This window comes from Pseudophryne corroboree, chromosome 6 (assembly GCF_028390025.1).
Source record: "Pseudophryne corroboree isolate aPseCor3 chromosome 6, aPseCor3.hap2, whole genome shotgun sequence".
NCBI classification, from domain to species: domain Eukaryota; kingdom Metazoa; phylum Chordata; class Amphibia; order Anura; family Myobatrachidae; genus Pseudophryne; species Pseudophryne corroboree.
In genome coordinates, this window is record NC_086449.1 from 189,632,730 (window position 1) to 189,658,001 (window position 25,272).

Sequence of the window (25,272 nt, forward strand, 5' to 3'; positions counted from 1 at the left end):
CCTGCCGAAAGGAATTGCTTCGTAAGAAGCCACCATCTTTCCCAGGACCCGCGTGCAGTGATGCACCGATACCTGTTTCGGTTTCAGGAGGTCTCTGACTAGAGATGACAGCTCCTTGGCTTTCTCCTCCTGGAGAAACACTTTTTTCTGGACTGTATCCAGAATCATACCCAGGAACAGTAGACGTGTCGTCGGAACCAGCTGTGATTTTGGAATATTCAGAATCCAACCGTGCTGGTGTAGCACCTCCTGAGATAGTGCTACTCCCACCAACAACTGCTCCTTGGACCTCGCCTTTATTAGGAGATCGTCCAAGTACGGGATAATTAAAACTCCCTTTCTTCGAATGAGTATCATCATTTCCGCCATTACTTTGGTAAACACCCTCGGTGCTGTGGAGAGTCCAAACGGCAGCGTCTGGAATTGGTAATGGCAATCCTGTACCACAAATCTGAGGTACTCCTGGTGAGGATAGTAAATGGGGACATGCAGGTAAGCATCCTTGATGTCCAGGGATACCATGTAATCCCCCTCGTCCAGGCTTGCAATAACCGCCCTGAGTGATTCCATCTTGAACTTGAATTTTTTTATGTATGTGTTCAAGGATTTCAAATTTAAAATGGGTCTCACCGAACCGTCCGGTTTCGGTACCACAAACAGTGTGGAATAGTAACCCCGTCCTTGTTGAAGTAGGGGCACCTTGACTATCACCTGCTGGGAATACAGCTTGTGAATTGCCTCTAGCACAGCCTCCCTGCCTGAGGGAGTTGTCGGCAAGGCAGATTTTAGGAACCGGTGGGGTGGAGACGCCTCGAATTCCAGTTTGTACCCTTGAGATACTATTTGCAGGATCCAGGGATCCACCTGTGAGCGAGCCCACTGATCGCTGAAATTTTTGAGGCGGCCCCCCACCGTACCTGGCTCCACCTGTGGAGCCCCACCGTCATGCGGCGGACTTGGAAGAAGCGGGGGAGGACTTTTGCTCCTGGGAACCTGCTGTTTGTTGCAGCCTTTTTCCCCTACCTCTGCCTCTGGACAGAAAGGACCCGCCTTTTCCACGCCTGTTTTTCTGAGTCCGAAAGGACTGTACCTGATAAAACGGCGCCTTTTTAGGCTGTGAGGGAACATGGGGTAAAAATGCTGACTTCCCAGCAGTTGCTGTGGAAACTAGGTCTGAGAGACCATCCCCGAATAACTCCTCACCCTTATAAGGCAAAACTTCCATGTGCCTTTTTGAATCTGCATCCCCTGTCCACTGGCGAGTCCATAAGCCTCTCCTAGCAGAAATGGACAGTGCACTTATTTTAGATGCCAGCCGGCAGATCTCCCTCTGTGCATCTCTCATGTATAAGACTGAGTCTTTTATATGCACTATGGTTAGCAGAATAGTGTCCCTGTCTAGGGTGTCAATATTTTCTGACAGGGAATCTGACCACGCAGCGGCAGCACTGCACATCCATGCTGACGCAATAGCTGGTCTAAGTATAATGCCTGAGTGTGTATATACAGACTTCAGGATCGCCTCCTGCTTTCTATCAGCAGGTTCCTTGAGGGCGGCCGTATCCGGAGACGGTAGTGCCACCTTTTTAGACAAACGTGTGAGCGCTTTATCCACCCTAGGTGGTGTCTCCCAACGTGACCTATCCTCTGGCGGGAAAGGGAACGCCATTAGTAACTTCTTAGAGATTACCAATCTTTTATCAGGGAAAGCCCACGCTTCTTCACACACTTCATTTAATTCTTCTAATGGGGGAAAAACTACGGGTAGTTTTTTCTCCCCAAACATAATACTCTTTTTAGTGGTACCTGGGTTTATATCAGAAATTTGTAACACCTCTTTCATTGCTTCAATCATGCAACGAATGGCCTTAGTGGACATTAGACTAGACTCATCGTCGTCGACACTGGTGTCAGTATCCGTGTCGACATCCGCGTCTGCCATCTGAGGTAGCGGGCGTTTTAGAGCCCCCGATGGCCTTTGAGACGCCTGGACAGGCACGAGCGGAGAAGCCGGCTGTCCCGCATTTGGCATGTCGTCAAATTTTTTGTGTAAGGAGTCGACACGTGCACGCAATTCCTTCCATAAGTCCATCCACCCAGGTGTCTGCCCCGCAGGGGGTGACATCCCTTCTATAGGCATCTGCTCCGCCTCCACATCATTATCCTCGTCAAACATGTCGACACAGCCGTACCGACACACCGCACACACACAGGGAATGCTCTAACAGAGGACAGGACCCACAAAAGCCCTTTGGGGAGACAGAGTGAGAGTATGCCAGCACACACCAGAGCGCTATATAATGCAGGGACTAACTGAATTATGTCCCCTATAGCTGCTGTTATATATACTGCGCCTAAATTTAGTGCCCCCCCTCTCTTTTTTACCCTTTTCTGTAGTGTAGACTGCAGGGGAGAGCCAGGGAGCTTCCTTCCAGCGGAGCTGTGAGGGAGAAATGGCGCCAGTGTGCTGAAATGGCGCCAGTGTGCTGAAGGAGATAGCTCCGCCCCTTTTTCGCGGACTATTCTCCCGCTTTTTTATGGATTCTGGCAGGGGTAATTATCACATATATAGCCTCTGGGGCTATATATTGTGGTATTTTTGCCAGCCAAGGTGTTTTTATTGCTGCTCAGGGCGCCCCCCCCTAGCGCCCTGCACCCTCAGTGACCGAAGTATAAAGTGTGTATAAGGAGCAATGGCGCACAGCTGCAGTGCTGTGCGCTACCTTGGTGAAGACTGATGTCTTCTGCCGCCGATTTTCCGGACCTCTTCTTGCTTCTGGCTCTGTAAGGGGGACGGCGGCGCGGCTCCGGGACCGAACACCAAGGCCAGTTCCATGCGGTCGATCCCTCTGGAGCTAATGGTGTCCAGTAGCCTAAGAAGCCCAAGCTAGCTGCAAGCAGGTAGGTTCACTTCTTCTCCCCTTAGTCCCTCGCTGCAGTGAGCCTGTTGCCAGCAGGTCTCACTGTAAAATAAAAAACCTAATTATATACTTTCTTTCTAGAAGCTCAGGAGAGCCCCTAGTGTGCATCCAACCTCGGCCGGGCACAAAATCTAACTGAGGCTTGGAGAAGGGTCATAGTGGGAGGAGCCAGTGCACACCAGGTGACCTAAAAGCTTTCTTTAGTTGTGCCCAGTCTCCTGCGGAGCCGCTATTCCCCATGGTCCTTTCGGAGTTCCCAGTATCCACTAGGACGTCAGAGAAATATGGTGTGTGTGCCCACTTTGCCAGTGTATTTCATGCCCAAAACAGCGTTGGGCCAAACAAAATACAAGTGGGTGATATGTAAGTGACCACCCTCTGTTGATTTCAGGTGTCAAATTTGTGGCCCAAGACTAGTTAACCCTTGCAAAACTACAGCTACTTATTCAAAATGGCAAAATATGGTGTGTGCCCACTTTGCCAGTGTACTTTATGCCCAAATCAGCGTTGGGCCACACAAAATACAAGTGGGTGATATGTAAGTGACCACCCTCTGTTGATTTCAGGTGTCAAATTTGTGGCCCAAGACTAGTTAACCCTAGCAAAAATAAGATTTTACTTACCGATAAATCTATTTCTCGTAGTCCGTAGTGGATGCTGGGGACTCCGTCAGGACCATGGGGATTAGCGGCTCCGCAGGAGACAGGGCACAAAAATAAAGCTTTAGGATCAGGTGGTGTGCACTGGCTCCTCCCCCTATGACCCTCCTCCAAGCCTCAGTTAGGATACTGTGCCCGGACGAGCGTACACAATAAGGAAGGATTTTGAATCCCGGGTAAGACTCATACCAGCCACACCAATCACACCGTACAACTTGTGATCTGAACCCAGTTAACAGTATGACAACGTAGGAGCCTCTGAACAGACGGCTCACAACAATAACAACCCGATTTCTTTGTAACAATAACTATGTACAAGTATTGCAGACAATCCGCACTTGGGATGGGCGCCCAGCATCCACTACGGACTACGAGAAATAGATTTATCGGTAAGTAAAATCTTATTTTCTCTAACGTCCTAGTGGATGCTGGGGACTCCGTCAGGACCATGGGGATTATACCAAAGCTCCCAAACGGGCGGGAGAGTGCGGATGACTCTGCAGCACCGAATGAGAGAACTTCAGGTCCTCTTTAGCCAGGGTATCAAATTTGTAGAATTTTACAAACGTGTTCTCCCCCGACCACGTAGCTGCTCGGCAGAGTTGTAATGCCGAGACCCCTCGGGCAGCCGCCCAGGATGAGCCCACCTTCCTTGTGGAATGGGCCTTGACAGATTTAGGCTGTGGCAGGCCTGCCACAGAATGTGCAAGTTGAATTGTGCTACAAATCCAACGAGCAATCGTCTGCTTAGAAGCAGGAGCACCCAGCTTGTTGGGTGCATACAGTATAAACAGCGAGTCAGATTTTCTGACTCCAGCCGTCCTTGAAATATATATTTTCAATGCCCTGACAACGTCCAGCAACTTGGAATCCTCCAAATCGCTAGTAGCCGCAGGCACCACAATAGGCTGGTTCAGGTGAAACGCTGACACCACCTTAGGCAGAAAATGAGGACGCGTCCGCAGTTCTGCCCTGTCCGAATGGAAAATCAGATATGGGCTTTTATACGATAAAGCCGCCAATTCTGACACTCTCCTGGCTGAAGCCAGGGCCAGTAGCATGGTTACTTTCCATGTAAGATATTTCAAATCCGCCGATTTGAGTGGCTCAAACCAATGGGATTTGAGAAAATCCAAAACTACATTAAGGTCCCACGGAGCCACTGGGGGCACAACCGGGGGCTGTATATGTAGTACTCCTTTTACAAAAGTCTGGACTTCAGGAACTGAAGCCAATTCTTTCTGGAAGAAAATCGACAGGGCCGAAATTTGAACCTTAATGGACCCCAACTTGAGGCCCATAGACAATCCTGTTTGCAGGAAATGTAGGAATCGACCCAATTGAAATTCCTCAGTGGGGGCCTTCCTGGCCTCACACCACGCAACATATTTTCTCCAAATGCGGTGATAATGTTGTGCAGTCACCTCCTTCCTGGCTTTTACCAGTGTAGGAATGACCTCTTCCGGAATGCCTTTTTCCCTTAGAATTCGGCGTTCAACCGCCATGCCGTCAAACGCAGCCGCGGTAAGTCTTGGAATAGACACGGTCCCTGCTGAAGCAGGTCCCGTCTTAGAGGTAGAGGCCACGGATCTTCCGTGAGCATCTCCTGAAGTTCCGGGTACCAAGTTCTTCTTGGCCAATCCGGAGCCACGAGTATCGTTCTTACTCCCCTTTGCCGTATAATTCTCAGTACTTTTGGTATGAGAGGCAGAGGAGGAAACACATACACTGACTGGAACACCCACGGCGTTACCAGAGCGTCCACAGCTATTGCCTGAGGGTCTCTTGACCTGGCACAATACCTGTCCAGTTTTTTGTTGAGGCGAGACGCCATCATGTCCACCTTTGGTTTTTCCCAACGGTTCACAATCATGTGGAAGACTTCTGAATGAAGTCCCCACTCTCCCGGGTGTAGATCGTGTCTGCTGAGGAAGTCTGCTTCCCAGTTGTCCACTCCCGGAATGAACACTGCTGACAGTGCTATCACATGATCTTCCGCCCAGCGAAGAATCCTTGCAGCTTCTGCCATTGCTCTCCTGCTTCTTGTGCCGCCCTGTCTGTTTACGTGGGCGACTGCCGTGATGTTGTCCGACTGGATCAACACCGGCTGACCCTGAAGCAGGGGTTTTGCCAGGCTTAGAGCATTGTAAATCGCTCTTAGCTCCAGTATATTTATGTGAAGAGACATCTCCAGGTTTGACCATACTCCCTGGAAGTTTCTTCCCTGTGTGACCGCTCCCCAGCCTCTCAGACTGGCATCCGTGGTCACCCAGTCCTGTATGCCGAATCTGCGGCCCTCTAACAGATGAGCACTCTGCAACCACCACAGAAAAGACACCCTTGTCCGTGGCGACAAGGTTATCCGCTGATGCATCTGCAGATGCGATCCGGACCATTTGTCCAGCAGATCCCACTGAAAAGTTCGTGCGTGGAATCTGCCGAATGGAATCGCTTCGTAAGAAGCCACCATCTTTCCCAGGACTCTTTTGCATTGATGCACAGACACTTTCCCTGGTTTTAGGAGGTTCCTGACAAGTTCGGATAACTCCTTGGCTTTCTCCTCCGGAAGAAACACCTTTTTCTGAACCGTGTCCAGAATCATTCCCAGGAACAGCAGACGTGTCGTCGGGGTCAATTGAGATTTTGGAAAATTCAGAATCCACCCGTGCTGTTGCAGCACTATTTGGGTTAGTGCTACTACGTCCCCCAGCTGTTCCCTGGACCTTGCCCTTATCAGGAGATCGTCCAAGTAAGGGATAATTAATACGCCTTTTCTTCGTAGAAGAAACATCATTTCGGCCATTACCTTGGTAAAGACCCGAGGTGCCGTGGACAATCCAAACGGCAGCGTCTGAAACTGATAATGACAGTTTTGCACCACGAACCTGAGGTACCCTTGATGTGAAGGGCAAATTGGGACATGCAGGTAAGCATCCTTGATATCCAGGGACACCATAAAGTCCCCTTCTTCCAGATTCGCTATCACTGCTCTGAGTGACTCCATCTTGAACTTGAATTTTTGTATGTACAGGTTCAAAGATTTCAGATTTAGAATAGGTCTTACCGAGCCGTCCGGCTTCGGTACCACAAATAGTGTGGAATAATACCCCTTTCCCTGTTGTAGGAGGGGTACCTTGACTATCACCTGCTGAGAATACAGCTTGTGAATGGCTTCCAATACCGTCGCCCTGTCTGAGGGAGACGTTGGCAGAGCAGACTTTAGGAACCGGCGAGGGGGGAGACTTCTCGAATTCCAACCTGTAACCCTGAGATATTATCTGCAGGATCCAGGGGTCCACCTGTGAGTGAGCCCACTGTGCGCTGAAATTCTTGAGTCGACCCCCCCACCGCCCCTGAGTCCGCTTGTAAAGCCCCAACGTCATGCTGAGGGCTTTGTAGAAGCCGGGGGGGGCTTCTGCTCCTGGGAAGAAGCTGCTTGGTGCACTCTCTTACCCTTTCCTTTGCCTCGGGGCAAATATGACTGTCCTTTCGCCCGCTTGTTCCTATAGGAACGAAAGGACTGCGGCTGAAAAGACGGTGTCTTTTTCTGTTGGGAGGGGACCTGAGGTAAAAAGGTGGATTTCCCGGCTGTTGCCGTGGCCACCAAATCCGATAGACCGACCCCAAATAATTCCTCCCCCTTATACGGCAATACTTCCATATGCCGTTTGGAATCCGCATCACCTGACCATTGTCGCGTCCATAAACTTCTTCTGGCAGATATGGACATCGCACTTACTCTCGATGCCAGAGTGCAAATATCCCTCTGTGCATCTCGCATATATAGAAATGCATCCTTTAAATGCTCTATAGTCAGTAAAATACTGTCCCTATCCAGGGTATCAATATTTTCAGTCAGGGAATCCGACCAAACCACCCCAGCACTGCACATCCATGCAGAGGCGATGGCTGGTCGCAGTATAACACCAGTATGAGTGTATATACTTTTCAGGGTAGTTTCCAGCCTCCTATCTGCTGGATCCTTGAGGGCGGCCGTTTCAGGAGACGGTAACGCCACTTGTTTTGATAAGCGTGTGAGCGCCTTATCCACCCTAGGGGGTGTTTCCCAGCGCGCCCTAACCTCTGGCGGGAAAGGATATAATGCCAATAACTTCTTTGAAATTAGCAGTTTTCTATCGGGGTTAACCCACGCTTCATCACACACTTCATTCAATTCGTCTGATTCAGGAAAAACTACAGGTAGTTTTTTCAGACCCCACATAATACCCCTTTTTGTGGTACATGCAGTATCAGAGATATGTAAAGCCTCCTTCATTGCCGTGATCATATAACGTGTGGCCCTACTGGAAAATACGTTTGTTTCTTCACCGTCGACACAAGATTCGGTGTCCGTGTCTGGGTCGACCGACTGAGGTAAAGGGCGTTTTACAGCCCCTGACGGTGTCTGAGACGCCTGTACAGGTACTAACTGGTTTTCCGGCCGTCTCATGTCGTCAACTGATTTTTGTAATGTGCTGACATTATCACGTAATTCCATAAATAAAGCCATCCATTCCGGTGTCGACTCCCTAGGGGGTGACATCACCATTACCGGCAATTGCTCCGCCTCCACACCAACATCGTCCTCATACATGTCGACACACACGTACCGACACACAGCAGACACACAGGGAATGCTCTTATCGAAGACAGGACCCCACTAGCCCTTTGGGGAGACAGAGGGAGAGTTTGCCAGCACACACCCAAGCGCTATAAATATATAGGAACAACCCTATAGAAGTGTTGTCTCCCTTATAGCAGCTTAATATATATCAAAAACGCCAAAAAAAGTGCCCCCCCCTCTCTGTTTTACCCTGTTTCTGTAGTGCAGTGCAGGGGAGAGTCCTGGGAGCCTTCCTCGCAGCGGAGCTGAGCAGGAAAATGGCGCTGTGTGCTGAGGAGATAGGCCCCGCCCCCTATTTCGGCGGGCTCTTCTCCGGAGTTTGTGAGACCTGGCAGGGGTTAAATACATCCATATAGCCCCAAGGGCTATATGTGATGTATTTTTTAGCCAGAACAAGGTATTCTCATTGCTGCCCAGGGCGCCCCCTGCAGCGCCCTGCACCCTCCGTGACCGCTGGTGTGAAGTGTGTGACAACAATGGCGCACAGCTGCAGTGCTGTGCGCTACCTCATGAAGACTGAAAAGTCTTCTGCCGCCGGTTTCTGGACCTCTTCGCTTTTCGGCATCTGTAAGGGGGTCGGCGGCGCGGCTCCGGGACCGGACTCCATGGCTGGGCCTGTGTTCGATCCCTCTGGAGCTAATGGTGTCCAGTAGCCTAAGAAGCCAATCCATCCTGCACGCAGGTGAGTTCACTTCTTCTCCCCTAAGTCCCTCGTTGCAGTGAGCCTGTTGCCAGCAGGACTCACTGAAAATAAAAAACCTAAAAACTTTTTCTAAGCAGCTCTTTAGGAGAGCCACCTAGATTGCACCCTGCTCGGACGGGCACAAAAACCTAACTGGGGCTTGGAGGAGGGTCATAGGGGGAGGAGCCAGTGCACACCACCTGATCCTAAAGCTTTATTTTTGTGCCCTGTCTCCTGCGGAGCCGCTAATCCCCATGGTCCTGACGGAGTCCCCAGCATCCACTAGGACGTTAGAGAAACTACAGCTACTTATTCAAAATGGCAATTTATAAAATGGTGTGTGCCCACTTTGCCAGTGTATTACATGCCCAAAACAGCGTTGGGAGAAGCAAAATACAAGTGGGTGATATGTAAGTGACCACCCTCTGTTGATTTCAGGTGTCAAATTTGTGGCCCAAGACTGGTTAACCCTTGCAAAACTACAGCTACTTATTCAAAATGGTAAAATATGGTGTATGTGCCCACTTTGCCAGTGTATTTCATGCCCAAAACAGTGTTGGGCCAGGCAAAATACAAGTGGGTCACATGCAAGTGACCACTCTCTGTAGATTTCAGGGGTCAATTTTGTGGCCTAAGACTAGTTAACCCTTGCAAAACTGAATGATCTGAATAAGAAGCTGGAGTTTGAATAAGAAGTGAATAAGAAGCTAGAGCTTGAATAAGAAGTGAATAAGAAGCTGGCCGAATAAGAAGCTAACTTCAGCATCGTCTAATTATAACCTTTCTTATTCTCTTGCAGCAATGACTGCCCCATCTGGCACATGGCCTCCCTGTACTTGGCCTGAGCTAGGGATGCTCATACTTTGTCAGGAAACATCTGCAGGAACAACAAATAATTGTGGATAACCGTCTGTTCTACTCTCCTGCAGCCCCACACACGTGGCTCACCGTCTTACGCGTTTACCGCAAATATGGCGGCCAAAGAAGTGTCACAGCATCATTCACCTCCTTCTCCAAACACCAATGCTAGATATGGGAGTACTAAGATGGAGACGCGCGAGCATCCGGTGACGCACTTCCGGTAAGGGTCGCTCGGGTGTACAGTGCGCTGCGCGCGCAGCTGGACGCGGTGATTCAGGTTCGGAGCCGGATCGGCAGCGGGAAGCAAGATGGCAGAAACCGACAGCTGGGGTGAGAGAGCACCGGGAGCCGACCGTGACCCCCCTGCCCGCACCCACCCCACAAACCCCCCTCACCGCCACGTGTCATTAGCCGTGTTCCCACCCGTTCCTCCTTGTACCGGAGGGCCGCATGGCTGAGTATGGGGGCTCCGACCGGTGTGTCCTGAACCTCCGTTGCTCCTCCGGCACTGGCCGCCGACACATGTCACTCACAAACTTCGTGTTTAGTGTGAACGGGCCGCCAGCTGTCCAGGGCGTCATCTGTCACCGCTCACCGTGCGGGTCCACCCAGCTTCTGTCTCATCATGTTAACATCTGCCCCCCACCCCTTTACTCCTCTCTTTCTGCTGACTCCCTCTGCCCCCCTTACTACTGGTCTTGCCCTCTTGACTACTACTTTTGCCCCCTTACTACTTGTCTTGCCCTCTGCCCCCCCCCCCATACTACTTGTCTCTCCCTCTGCCCCCCCTTATACTTGTCTCCCTCTGCCCCCCCCCATTAATACTTGTCTCCCTCTGCCCCCCCCCATTAATACTTGTCTCCCTCTGCCCCCCCCCCCTTAATACTTGTCTCTCTCCCTGCCCCCCCCCCTTAATACTTGTCTCTCTCCCTGCCCCCCCCCCCCTTAATACTTGTCTCTCTCCCTGCCCCCCCCCCTTAATACTTGTCTCTCTCCCTGCCCCCCCTTAATACTTGTCTCTCTCCCTGCCCCCCCTTAATACTTGTCTCTCTCCCTGCCCCCCCTTAATACTTGTCTCTCTCCCTGCCCCCCCTTAATACTTGTCTCTCTCCCTGCCCCCCCTTAATACTTGTCTCTCTCCCTGCCCCCCCTTAATACTTGTCTCTCTCCCTGCCCCCCCTTAATACTTGTCTCTCTCCCTGCCCCCCCCCCTTAATACTTGTCTCTCTCCCTGCCCCCCCCCTTAATACTTGTCTCTCTCCCTGCCCCCCCCCCTTAATACTTGTCTCTCTCCCTGCCCCCCCCCCCCCCTTAATACTTGTCTCTCCCTCTGCCCCCCCCCTTAATACTTGTCTCTCCCTCTGCCCCCCTTCTACATGTCTCTCCCTCTGCCCCCCTTCTACATGTCTCTCCCTCTGCCCCCCCTTCTACTTGTCCCCCCTTCTACTTGTCCCCCCTTCTACTTGTCCCCCCTTCTACTTGTCCCCCCTTCTACTTGTCTCCCCCTGCACCCCCCCTTCTACTTGTCTCCCCCTGCACCCCCCCTTCTACTTGTCTCCCTCTGCACCCCCCCCTTCTACTTGTCTCCCTCTGCACCCCCCCCCCCTTCTACTTGTCTCCCTCTGCACCCCCCCCCCTTCTACTTGTCTCCCTCTGCACCCCCCCCCCTTCTACTTGTCTCCCTCTGCACCCCCCCCCCTTCTACTTGTCTCCCTCTGCACCCCCCCCTTCTACTTGTCTCCCTCTGCACCCCCCCCTTCTACTTGTCTCCCTCTGCACCCCCCCCCCCTTCTACTTGTCTCCCTCTGCACCCCCCCCCCCTTCTACTTGTCTCCCTCTGCACCCCCCCCTTCTACTTGTCTCCCTCTGCACCCCCCCCCCCTTCTACTTGTCTCCCTCTGCACCCCCCCCTTCTACTTGTCTCCCTCTGCACCCCCCCCTTCTACTTGTCTCCCTCTGCACCCCCCCCTTCTACTTGTCTCCCTCTGCCCCCCCCCCCTTCTACTTGTCTCCCTCTGCACCCCCCCCTTCTACTTGTCTCCCTCTGCACCCCCCCCTTCTACTTGTCTCCCTCTGCACCCCCCCCCCTTCTACTTGTCTCCCTCTGCACCCCCCCCCCCCCCCTTCTACTTGTCTCCCTCTGCACCCCCCCCCCCTTCTACTTGTCTCCCTCTGCACCCCCCCTTCTACTTGTCTCCCTCTGCACCCCCCCCCCCCTTCTACTTGTCTCCCTCTGCACACCCCCTTCTACTTGTCTCCCCCCTTCTACTTGTCTCTCCCACTGCCCCCCTTCTACTTGTCTCTCCCTCTGCCCCCCCCTTCTGCTTGTCTCTCCCTCTGCCCCCCCTTCTACTTGTCGCTCCCTCTGCCCCCCCTTCTACTTGTCTCTCCCTCTGCCCCCGCTCCTTTTACTTGTCTCTCCCTCTGCCCCCGCTCCTTTTACTTGTCTCTCTCTCTCTCCCCCCCCCCCTTCTACTTGTCTCTCCCTCTGCCCCCCCTTCTACTTGTCTCTCCCTCTGCCCCCCCTTCTACTTGTCTCTCCCTCTGCCCCCCCTTCTACTTGTCTCTCCCTCTGCCCCCCCCTTCTGCTTGTCTCTCCCTCTGCCCCCCTCTTCTACTTGTCTCTCCCTCTGCCCCCCCCCCCTTCTGCTTGTCTCTCCCTCTGCCCCCCCCCTTCTACTTGTCTCTCCCTCTGCCCCCCCCCCTTCTACTTGTCTCTCCCTCTGCCCCCCCCCCTTCTACTTGTCTCTCCCTCTGCCCCCCCCCCTTCTACTTGTCTCTCCCTCTGCCCCCCCCTTCTACTTGTCTCTCCCTCTGCCCCCCCTTCTACTTCTCTCCCTCTGCCCCCCCCTTCTACTTGTCTCTCCCTCTGCCCCCCCCCTTCTACTTGTCTCTCCCTCTGCCCCCCCCCTTCTACTTGTCTCTCCCTCTGCCCCCCCCCCTTCTACTTGTCTCTCCCTCTGCCCCCCCCCCCCCTTCTACTTGTCTCTCCCTCTGCCCCCCCCCCCCCTTCTACTTGTCTCTCCCTCTGCCCCCCCCCCCCTTCTACTTGTCTCTCCCTCTGCCCCCCCCTTCTACTTGTCTCTCCCTCTGCCTCCCCCCCTTCTACTTGTCTCTCCCTCTGCCCCCCTTCCCTTCTACTTGTCTCTCCCTCTGCCCCCCCCCCTTCTACTTGTCTCTCCCTCTGCCCCCCCCCCCCCCTTCTACTTGTCTCTCCCTCTGCCCCCCCCCCTTCTACTTGTCTCTCCCTCGCCCCCCCCCCCCCCTTCTACTTGTCTCTCCCCCCCCCCTTCTACTTGTCTCCCCCCCCCCTTCTACTTGTCTCTCCCCCCCTTCTACTTGTCTCTCCCCCCCCCCCCTTCTACTTGTCTCTCCCCCCCCTTCTACTTGTCTCTCCCCACCCCCTTCTACTTGTCTCTCCCCACCCCCTTCTACTTGTCTCTCCCCCCCCCCTTCTACTTGTCTCTCCCCCCCCCCCCCCTTCTACTTGTCTCTCCCTCCCCCCCTTCTACTTGTCTCTCCCCCCCCCCCTTCTACTTGTCTCTCCCTCCCCCCCCTTCTACTTGTCTCTCCCTCCCCCCCTTCTACTTGTCTCTCCCTCCCCCCCTTCTACTTGTCTCTCCCTCCCCCCCTTCTACTTGTCTCTCCCTCCCCCCCTTCTACTTGTCTCTCCCTCCCCCCCTTCTACTTGTCTCTCCCTCCCCCCCTTCTACTTGTCTCTCCCTCCCCCCCTTCTACTTGTCTCTCCCTCCCCCCCTTCTACTTGTCTCTCCCTCCCCCCCTTCTACTTGTCTCTCCCTCCCCCCCTTCTACTTGTCTCTCCCTCCCCCCCTTCTACTTGTCTCTCCCTCCCCCCCTTCTACTTGTCTCTCCCTCCCCCCCTTCTACTTGTCTCTCCCTCCCCCCCCCCTTCTACTTGTCCCTCCCCCCCCTTTCTACTTGTCCCTCCCCCCCCCTTCTACTTGTCTCTCCCTCCCCCCCCCCCCTTCTACTTGTCTCTCCCTCCCCCCCCTTCTACTTGTCTCTCCCTCCCCCCCCCCCCCTTCTACTTGTCTCTCCCTCCCCCCCCCTTCTACTTGTCTCTCCCTCCCCCCCCCCTTCTACTTGTCTCTTCCTCCCCCCCTTCTACTTGTCTCTCCCTCCCCCCCCTTCTACTTGTCTCTCCCTCCCCCCCCCTTCTACTTGTCTCTCCCTCCCCCCCCCCTTCTACTTGTCTCTCCCTCCCCCCCCCCCTTTTACTTGTCTCTCCCCCCCTTCTACTTGTCTCTCCCTCCCCCCCCCCCCTTCTACTTGTCTCTCCCTCCCCCCCCCTTCTACTTGTCTCTCCCTCCCCCCCCCTTCTACTTGTCTCTCCCTCCCCCCCCCTTCTACTTGTCTCTCCCTCCCCCCCTTCTACTTGTCTCTCCCCCCCCCCCCTTCTACTTGTCTCTCCCCCCCCCCTTCTACTTGTCCCTCCCCCCCCCCCCCCTTCTACTTGTCCCTCCCTCCCCCCCCTTCTACTTGTCCCTCCCTCCCCCCCCCTTCTACTTGTCCCTCCCTCCCCCCCCTTCTACTTGTCTCTCCCTCCCCCCCCCCTTCTACTTGTCTCTCCCTCCCCCCCCCCCTTTTACTTGTCTCTCCCCCCTTCTACTTGTCTCTCCCTCCCCCCCCCCCTTCTACTTGTCTCTCCCTCCCCCCCCCCTTCTACTTGTCTCTCCCCCCCCCCCCCTTCTACTTGTCCCTCCCCCCCCCCCCTTCTACTTGTCCCTCCCTCCCCCCCCCTTCTACTTGTCTCTTCCTCCCCCCCTTCTACTTGTCCCTCCCTCCCCCCCCCCCCTTCTACTTGTCTCTCCCTCCCCCCCCTTCTACTTGTCTCTCCCTCCCCCCCCCTTCTACTTGTCTCTCCCTCCCCCCCCTTCTACTTGTCTCTCCCCCCCCCTTCTACTTGTCTCTCCCCCCCCTTCTACTTGTCCCTCCCCCCCCCCTTCTACTTGTCCCTCCCTCCCCCCCCCTTCTACTTGTCCCTCCCTCCCCCCCCTTCTACTTGTCTCTCCCTCCCCCCCCCCTTCTACTTGTCTCTCCCTCCCCCCCTTCTACTTGTCTCTCTCCCCCCCCCTTCTACTTGTCTCTCCCTCCCCCCCCCTTCTACTTGTCTCTCCCTCCCCCCCTTCTACTTGTCTCTCCCTCCCCCCCTTCTACTTGTCTCTCCCTCCCCCCCCTTCTACTTGTCTCTCCCTCCCCTCCCCCCCCTTCTACTTGTCTCTCCCTCCCCCCCCTTCTACTTGTCTCTCCCTCCCCCCCCTTCTACTTGTCTCTCCCTCCCCCCCCTTCTACTTGTCTCTCCCCCCCCCCCCTTCTACTTGTCTCTCCCCCCCCCCTTCTACTTGTCCCTCCCCCCCCCTTCTACTTGTCCCTCCCTCCCCCCCCCCCTTCTACTTGTCTCTCCCTCCCCCCCCCTTCTACTTGTCTCTCCCTCCCCCCCTTCTACTTGTCTCTCCCTCCCCCCCCTTCTACTTGTCTCTCCCTCCCCCCCCCTTCTACTTGTCTCTCCCTCCCCCCCCCTTCTACTTGTCTCTCCCTCCCCCCCCTTCTACTTGTCTCTCCCCCCCCCCCCCTTCTACTTGTCCCCCCCCCCCCCCCTTCTACTTGTCCCTCCCTCCCCCCCCCTTCTACTTGTCCCTCCCTCCCCCCCCTTCTACTTGTCTCTCCCTCCCCCCCCTTCTACTTGTCTCTCCCTCCCCCCCTTCTACTTGTCTCTCCCCCCCCCCTTCTACTTGTCTCTCCCTCCCCCCCCCTTCTACTTGTCTCTCCCTCCCCCCCTTCTACTTGTCTCTCCCTCCCCCCCCTTCTACTTGTCTCTCCCTCCCCCCCCTTCTACTTGTCTCTCCCTCCCCCCCCCCCTTCTACTTGTCTCTCCCTCCCCCCCCCCTTCTACTTGTCTCTCCCTCCCTCCCCCCCCCCTTCTACTTGTCCCTCCCTCCCCCCCCCTTCTACTTGTCTCTCCCTCCCCCCCCCCCTTCTACTTGTCTCTCCCTCCCCCCCCCCCTTCTACTTGTCTCTCCCTCCCCCCCCCTTCTACTTGTCTCTCCCTCCCCCCCCCCTTCTACTTGTCTCTCCCTCCCCCCCCTTCTACTTGTCTCTCCCTCCCCCCCCCTTCTACTTGTCTCTCCCTCCCCCCCCCTTCTACTTGTCTCTCCCTCCCCCCCCCCTTCTACTTGTCTCTCCCTCCCCCCCCCCTTCTACTTGTCTCTCCCTCTGCCCCCCCCCCCTTATTATGTCTCTGCCCCCCCCCCTTATTATGTCTCTGCCCCCCCCCCCCCCCTTACTACTTGTCTCTCCCTCTTCCCCCCCCCCCCCACCCCCCATTTTTACTACTTGTCACTCCTTAAGGTGCATACACATGTGTTGCAATGTGGGTATTCAGTATCGATGGGTACATCCAATCGTTCAAATCGTTCCATGTGTATGAACAATGGTATCTGGTCTTTAGGTTAACATCACGTAGGTTGGCACTCATTATGCTGACATTGTCACTAGGTCGACACAGCAAAGGTCGACACATGAAAAGGTCAACATGAGTATTTAACTTTGCTCTTGTCTCCTTGCCCTCTCCCAAACCTACACTCCATTATCGGATCATTTGTCAGCTACATTTAGCACATTGGATAATGGCCCCTTCTGCAAGGCAGGTTATGGCATACCCTTCCCATAACACTAGGATTACTTCTTACTACTCCTCACAAATCATTTCTTGTTAACTTTCCTATTTACAGAGGTAGATGACTTTGAGCCAGAGGAGACCGTTCCAAAGACTGGAGCATTGACGGCAAAAGACAAATGGGAGGGAGAAGATGAAGAGGATGAAGTTAAGGTGCGGTCATTTTAAGGGAGTTTATTTTTTTACTAGTAACATGGACTATTTACATTTCTCTGTCATCCATCTGGGGGACGCTGCGCCGTTACTTGTGGGTTAGAGGTGTGTGGTAGTGGAGTTTGGCACAGAATCTATCTAAAGCTGACTCCTCCCCCCTCTAACCCCTCCCATCTCCTTCCTGCTCAGCCATCACTCAGTTTTAGTTTTGTGCCTGTGGACTACAGACACAGTTTTTATTACTCCTAGATTTTTTTTATTTTATTTTATTTACAAGATACCTAGTCCCTGTTTACAGGTGACAGGTATTAATGGAGTGGGTCTATATTCCACTCGAGATTGCTGTCAAAAAAGGCCACCATACCTGGGTCACTGGGGCCTTTATTTACTGAAGAAACGGCAGAAAGAGGTACCGGACAGCCACAATCTGTCACTGACAGTATTGGGCTATCCCTATTGATCTTATTCAGCTTGTTTATTTTATTTTATTTTATCTTTCAAGTGTGATTTCCCCCCCCCCCCCCCCCCCGGCGCACGACCGTCAGCGGCGTCGGAGACTTCTCCCCTACACCCACAGTGTGAGACCTGAGGGGTTGTGGGGACAGACGGAAGACAAGTCCGGGAGAGTCTTCTGGTCTCCTGGGACCAGCTAGAAGCCGCCGCGGACGCTGTGGGTAGCGACGCGCGACGGCCCGAACTTCCGGTTTTAAGAACGCGGGGTTACGTCAGCAGTGCAGGGACGGCTTCCTGCCCCGCCCGCGTGAGCCACTCTGCCTGCCGCCATCTTCTTCACCCGGAGACAGGGGGACGCTGTGCGCTTCACACACGGAGCCTTCCAGGGGGAGAATTTTTATTCAAATAGCAGCTAACCGCAAGTATAGAGGGGGCTAATCAAGGGGGGGATTACAGGCCCTATTGGAACACAGCAGCTCACTAGGCAGAAGTTTGATACTTTTATTTAGTATATAATTTCAGAATGGAAAAAATGACTAGTAAACCGGACAGACCTACAAAGGGCAAAACGGCCTCGGTAGTTTATTTTTCCTGCTCTCAGTGTGGCTCAAAGCTGGCTAAAGGTAGTACTGACGCAGGTACCCTCTGTACTTCATGCTCTGGTGCATCAGTGACAGATCAGCGGGGAGGTTCCACAGATCAGCCGATGCCCCCATGGGCTAAAAACATGGTGGATGCCATTTCAGATTTGCGTCAGTCTAGAGAGACTGAATCTGATCGGACTCAGGTGGAGCCTTTATGGGCCCAAAATATGGGCAAGTGCCTCACTGATTTAACTCAGTCCTTAAATAAGTTTGTCAATGCTGCTAGCAGTTCGACCGCTACTAAGCGATCGCAGCCGTTACCCGCTATAGCGTTTCCAGGAGAGGAGGTGGACTCTCTGTCATCTCCTTTGGAGGAGGGGGAGGTAGATCCTGAATGGGATGAAGTTTCGGCTTGGGAAGATGAGGAACCTTCTACTGGTTCAGGTGTTAGATTGTTAATAGAAGCCATTCGTCAGACTCTTAATATTCAGGACACGGCGGTGGAGGAAACTCCTTCCCCCTTTTTCAAACGACAGAAGAGACAGGTTACTGCCTTCCCTTCTTATTCTCACTTTGCGGATATTTTAAAAGAACCCTGGCTTAAACCGGATTCTCGTTTTCAGGCGCCTAAAAAGTTAAAATTTCTATATCCTTTTACAGAAGAGGATACAAAATTTTGGGAGACGGCCCCTAAGGTAGACGCTCCTATTTCACATCTGGCAAAAGCTACGGTTATTCCGTCGGTACAGTCTGTGACCTTAAAAGATACTACCGATAGGAAGATTGAAGCATTACTAAAATTATGTTTTCTTTATCAGGTGTTTCTCTCCGTCCAGTGCTGGCAAGTGCCTGGGTACTTAAGGCCGTGGATGAATGGCTTGCACAGGTGCTATCTGGAATGCAGTCGGATGATCCGTCGGAAGCCATTCACTTAGCGGAACAGATTTCGGAGGCGCTCACTTATGTGGGTGAAGCCTTGTTGGATTCGGTTGCGTTACAGACCCGGGTTTCAGCCTTGACAGTATCCGCAAGACGCTCTTTGTGGCTTAGAGTTTGGAATGCTGATTCTGAGTCAAAGCAAACATTGACGGCAGTGCCTTTTGAAGGTGAGTTTCTTTTTGGTTCAGAGTTAAAGAAGATTATTTCAGATACTACTGGAGGAAAGAGCCCTTTCCTTCCATCTGCACCTCACAAACCAAGACCTACTAGGTTTCGGTCCTTTCGTACACAGGGCAGAGGTAGTTTTCAATCCTTTCGTGCTTCCTCCAGATTTCCAAGACGGGGGTTTTTCAGAGGAAGAGGATCCCAGGCTATTCGCAGACCGGCCAGTAAGTCTGCCGACAAACCTGAGGCATGACGCCTCAGGTCCCCTGGAGGGATCGATGAAGGTTGGGGCCCGGTTACTTCAGTTCAGGGAAGTGTGGCTCCTATCGAAACCGGATCGATGGGTGATGGGGGTCATATCCAGAGGTTATATGTTGGATTTCGAAGACACGGTCCCAGCCCGACTATTCATAACACCTCTCCCAGACGATCCCTCCAGACGGCAAGCGCTTCTTCAGGCAATCGCAACCCTCTTACAAAATGGAGTAATCATTCCGGTTCCCTCTCATCAGAGGGGTCGGGGTTTTTACTCAGGTCTTTTTCTCGTGGACAAGCCGGATGGTTCGTTTCGGCCCATTCTGAATTTGAAGGCTCTCAACCCGTATCTCTCAACCCAAAAATTCAAGATGGAATCCATTCGCTCAATTATCGCCGCCATGGAGCCAGAGGAATATTTGGCTTCAATAGACATAAAAGACGCCTACTTACATGTCCCGATTTGGGTAGGACATCAGTCTCTGCTGAGATTTGCAGTCGGCCCGGAGCATTTTCAGTTTCAAGCTCTTCCCTTTGGTCTTTCTACGGCCCCCCGGGTTTTTACAAAGGTCATAGGCCATGTAGTCGCAGTTCTTCGTTGCCAAGGGGTCAACATCACTCCATATTTGGACGACCTGTTGGTCAAGGCACCGTCAGCGGAGAGTCTCACTCAGAACCTGCAGCTAACGATGGAGACGCTACAGTCGTTCGGGTGGATAATCAACTTTCCAAAGTCATCTCTCCTCCCTTCTCAGAAGATGATTTTTCTGGGACTTTTATTCGACACCAACAGCCAGAAGGTGTTTCTTCCTGCGGACAAGATTCAGGATCTGCAGTCGAGAATCCGAACCCTGTTACACTTACCAGTAGTGTCGGTCCTCAGATGTATGCAGGTGTTGGGCAAAATGGTATCCTCTTTCGAAGCAGTTCCATATGCCAGATTTCATGCCCGACCTCTTCAAACTCAGATTCTCAACTGTTGGACTCAGACGGAACCACGTCTCGAATTGCAGTTGATCCGCTTGTCGATAAGGACTCGTCAGTCTCTTCACTGGTGGCTTCACAGTCACAATTTGAAAAAGGGTGCACCGTTCACGATCTGGTCTTGGATGATGGTCACCACGGATGCAAGTCTCAGTGGCTGGGGGGCAGTGTTCCAGACTGATCACTTCCAGGGACGCTGGAACAATCAGGAGTCAAACTTACAAATCAACATTCTGGAACTAAGGGCGATTCGATATGCACTCCTTCACATTCAGACCATGGTACAGGGTCATCCAGTTCGTGTGCAGTCCGACAATGCCACCGCAGTGGCTTACATCAACAAACAGGGAGGAACTCGCAGCTGGTCCGCAATGAGAGAAGTCGCTCAGATTCTCGCGTGGGCGGAACGTTGAGTCCCGGTGATCTCCGCAATTCACATTCCAGGAGTCGAGAACTGGGAAGCAGACTTTTTGAGTCATCACACGATTCATCCGGGAGAATGGGAACTTCATCAGGAAGTGTTTCTCTCTCTAGTGGACCGATGGGGAATGCCAGACATAGACCTGATGGCGTCTCGCCTCAACGCGAAACTTCCTCACTACGGCGCAAGGACTCAGGATCCACAGGCATTCCTGATCGATGCTCTAACTGCTCCATGGCAGTTTCAACTGGGGTATGTATTTCCGCCAATCCCACTGATCCCGCGCCTACTTCAACGCATTCGGCGAGAGGGTCTCGCAGTGATTCTGGTGGCCCCAGATTGGCCGCGTCGACAGTGGTACACTCTCCTGCACAGTATGGTCGTCGGAGACCCCTTTCGTCTACCTCTGCGACCAGATCTTCTTCTTCAAGGACCTTGTCGCCACCCAGATTTACATCGGATGGCTTTGACGGCTTGGCTCTTGAATCCAAGATTTTAAAGGCAAAAGGTCTTTCTCGATCGGTTGTTCAGACGATGATTCGAGCTAGGAAACCGGTGACTTCTGGCATTTACCATAGAGTATGGCGTATTTACATTTCCTGGTGCGAACAGCGGAGCCTAACTCCGCATTTGTTTAGACTACCTCGACTGCTCTCTTTCCTTCAGGAGGGTCTCGATAAGGGCCTAAAGCTTTCTTCACTAAAGGGTCAGGTTTCAGCTTTGTCGGTTCTTTTTCAGAAGAAGCTAGCAAATATTCCAGAGGTTCAAACATTCCTACAAGGTGTACTTCGGATTCAACCACCTTTTGTTCCTCCCTGGGATTTAAACTTGGTCCTTACGGCTCTTCAATCCTCTCCATTTGAACCTTTGGAATCGGTGGAACTACGTTATCTGACGCAAAAAGTTGTTTTTCTGTTGGCTATTGCCTCGGCTAGACGAGTATCTGAATTGGCGGCTCTTTCTTGCAGACCCCCCTTGTTAGTGTTTCATGAGAACCGGGTGGTTCTACGGACTAAGCCTTCCTTCCAAAGGTTGTTTCAACTTTCCATGTGAATCAGGACATTGTCCTTCCGGCTTTTAATCCGACATCTTCTCCTGGGGAGGAATCTCATTTGGCTCTCCTGGATGTGGTTCGAGCCTTACGTATCTATTTGTCTCGCACAGAGTCATTCCGTCGTACTGATAACTTGCTGGTTTTGATTGATGCTCCGAAACGAGGTTGGCCGGCCTCCAAAAATACTGTGGCCCGTTGGATAACTTCGGCCATAAGACAGGCTTACGTGTCTTCTCATGTTTCGTTTCCTGACTCAATTAGGGCTCATTCGACTAGAGCTGTTGGAGCCTCTTGGGCTGTTCGCGGTGGTGCATCTGTTGAGCAACTGTGCAGAGCAGCGACCTGGTCGTCAGTTCATACTTTCACAAAGTTTTATCGTTTTCATACTTTTGGTTTGGAGACTGCCTCTGTTGGGCGTCATATATTGAAGACGGCTATGCCGTCACCGTCTCCCTCCTCTCATTAGCTTGCTTTGGGAAATCCCACAAGTAACGGCGCAGCGTCCCCCAGATGGATGACAGAGAAATGGGGATTTTTTTGTTTACTTACCGTAAAATCTCTTTCTCTGAGTCCATCTGGGGGACGCTGCGATCCCTCCCATGGTTTTGTCTGGTTTAATTGGTTAGTTTTTTTGTTCTGATCTATATCCTTTGGCTTGGCTAAACGTTAACTGAGTGATGGCTGAGCAGGAAGGAGATGGGAGGGGTTAGAGGGGGGAGGAGTCAGCTTTAGATAGATTCTGTGCCAAACTCCACTACCACACACCTCTAACCCACAAGTAACGTCGCAGCGTCCCCCAGATGGACTCGGAGAAAGAGATTTTACGGTAAGTAAACAAAAAAATCCCCATTTTTAACATTAGGAACTTGGGGCAGTTGACCAGGTGTAAGCTAGGTTTCAAATGTGGTAGATTTTTAAATTGTGACAGTTCTCCACGTCATTCAAGCTGTTTATCCATATCTGATATGAGACGTTCCTCTTGGCCTCTCTAGCTTCAAAGATCTATTCCAACAGTGGTTCTTGGTTATCATAGAAACATAGTTTGTGCGTCTTGAGATAAAGTTTGCCAGCTCTGTCATGACTGCTGCTAAGAATCCTCATACATGGCTGTAGCAATACAGGGTGCGTTTCTGCCATGAGGTGAGCACAACTGCAGAAATCGGGGAGTGGAGTAGGATATGTTTTAAATTACCAATTTTTATTAAGTAAAATGTTTTAAACTTGGTTGCATTTATCATGGAGCTTCTCACTTTATTGCCGTAGGAGGAATGCAATGATTGGTCAATAAATTGTCCATTCACAACGTTTCCTGGCACTTTAACACTTCACAGCTTAAGTTGAGAAGGATCGTGTGCAATTTGTATCCATAAAACAAAGGCTTTGTGACCTATACATTAAAGTAACACTTACACACTTTTCTCTTTCATCCACTAGGGGACACTGGAGTCCTATACAGTAGGGGTGTGAAGCGTGCAACCGGAGGTGTGGCACAATCTAAAATTAGCATTGTCTGCACAGCCGGCTCCTCCCCCTTCACATCCCTCCTCCCTCAGTTTGAAAAATTGTGCTGGAGGTGCAGCACATGGAGCACTGAGCTCCTGACTAAAACTAATACGTAGAGTGGCTGCGTCAACCTAACTATAAAAGGGGGACAAGGCTACATATCATCGGAGAGACAAAGTTCCCTATTGAAGGAAACTGCATCTCTCTTCAAGGAGAAAGATTTTTTTTATATATTTATTATATATATATATATATATATATATATATATATATATATATATATATATATATATCCCTTCACAAATCACGGCACTGGAGACAGGTTTCAAATGCAATAAAAAAGCTTGTAATTTAGGTAGACGCACGTTTCAGAGCTTCCGCTCCGTCCTCAGTACCATACAAGATAAACACAGCTTAACAATACACACATTTAAATACCTGTGTAGGTCCCGCTGAGCACCGCCGCCGTCCCCCTGGTTCCCGTTCACCGCTTCCGCTCCCGACCTCATGTTGCCAGGCAACGCTGAGCTTGCGCGTCACCAGCCCCACAGTCTGTAGAGCGGGACGTCACTGATGTTGCAGCTCTGGAACTGGTTCCCCCGGGGTCTGCAGCACAAGCCTGACAGGGACCTATAACAAAGACAACACATAATACAGACACTAAAAGAGAAAAACATTACATTAGACATAACATTGAACATACATATCATACCCAGAAGCATCTTCCCACTACTAAATGCGGATCAGTACAAATGCATATACTTGTATATCCTATGGCTAGATACCACAGCTACTGGGGTATCAACTATGAAGAACAGCACTATTCCCCAATCGATCACCCCCACAAAGAACAATATAACCCCAGTGTGTCCTATACTAGGGGCATGTCATCCCTCAGTAATCCAGTACTATACTCACTGCCACCCCCTCTACATAACATTCCAGTTGATCTTGTCATTTAGACCAAAGGGAGTGAATGTGTTTAGCCTCATAATCCACCTTGATTCCTTTTCCAGCAAGCATTTAGCCCTGTCACCTCCCCGCAATGTGAGTGGAACATGATCAATGCCAAAGTAGCTCAGATCACTTAATTTATGGCCAGCTTGTTTAAAGTGGCGCGCAACCGGTTGGTCCACTATCTTACCCTCGAGCGTCAACTTGATGGCTGACCGATGGGCTGCCATCCTTTCACTAAGCTTGCGTACCGTCTGGCCTATATAATAAAGGCCACAAGGGCAGACTATGACATATACCACGAAAGAAGTGTTGCATGTAATTACATATCTAATGCCGTACTTTTTATCATTATTATGTGGGTGCTTAAAATCTTTGCACACCACCATATAACGGCATGTGGTGCATTTCGGGCATCTATATACATCAGTGACGTCCCGCTCTACAGACTGTGGGGCTGGTGACGCGCAAGCTCAGCGTTGCCTGGCAACATGAGGTCGGAAGCGGAAGTGAGAGCAGCGGCGGTGAACGGGAACCAGGGGGACGGCGGCGGTGCTCGGCGGGACCTACACAGGTATTTAAATGTGTGTATTGTATGGTACTGAGGACGGAGCGGAAGCTCTGAAACGTGCGTCTACCTAAATTACAAGCTTTTTTATTGCATTTGAAACCTGTCTCCAGTGCCGTGATTTGTGAAGGGGTGTATGCTGTCTTACACTGGCACGGGGACCCATTGCTGATTGAACTCCAGAGTGCCGGCTGCTATGGACAAATATATATATATATATATATATATATATATATATATATATATATATATATATATATATATATATATATATATATATATATATATATATATATATATATATATATATATACATACATACTGTTCCTTGAAGAAATAATACTAAATGGATGCTGCGTCCACCTGAAGAAAAGGAAGACAAAGCAACGGACATCCCCAACAGATCAGTGAATTTCAGTTGGGTGTGCAGGAATTGCAATAAGGCTGGTGGTTTATTTATGATTTATTTTTAATTTTTTTTTTTTATATATATATATATATATATATATAATTACAGATAATACAGCAAGGTGACTCCAAATATGCAGAGCTGGTGTGGCTCAGCACATTACTAAACCCGGGACAAAATTACCGTTGCTTCCATCATCTATCACAGTCTTTCTCTTCCTAGTGTAAAGGGTGAAAGCGCTGCTTAGTAGTTTGGTACGGGGTTTATTCAACATGTCTAAGACACCAAGGACCTCTAAGACCTATTATGTTTGCACGAAGTGTAACAAACAGCACACGGGTTGGCAGCTCCGGGGGGTGCGACTCCTGCTTAGACAAGGATGCTCC

The 25,272-nt window shown here is 51.7% G+C and overlaps 1 protein-coding gene and 1 long non-coding RNA gene across 2 annotated transcripts in view; one reads left to right on the forward strand and one right to left on the reverse strand.

Annotated features, from left to right (window-relative positions):
- LOC134931793 (uncharacterized) overlaps nucleotides 1–9,935 on the reverse strand; it is a 69,188-nt gene extending 59,253 nt beyond the window's left edge. The window contains exon 1 of the long non-coding RNA XR_010179174.1: nucleotides 9,835–9,935. This is a non-coding gene — a long non-coding RNA (uncharacterized LOC134931793). The remainder of the gene's footprint in view (nucleotides 1–9,834) is intronic.
- Nucleotides 9,936–9,958: 23 nt separating this feature from the next.
- The window catches only part of EIF3J (eukaryotic translation initiation factor 3 subunit J), a 47,323-nt gene continuing 32,009 nt past the window's right edge, over nucleotides 9,959–25,272 (forward strand). Inside the window, exons 1-2 of the mRNA XM_063925488.1 lie at nucleotides 9,959–10,077; nucleotides 16,500–16,597. Of these exons, the coding sequence (XP_063781558.1) occupies nucleotides 10,056–10,077; nucleotides 16,500–16,597 (120 nt within the window). The 5' untranslated portion in view covers nucleotides 9,959–10,055. The remainder of the gene's footprint in view (nucleotides 10,078–16,499; nucleotides 16,598–25,272) is intronic.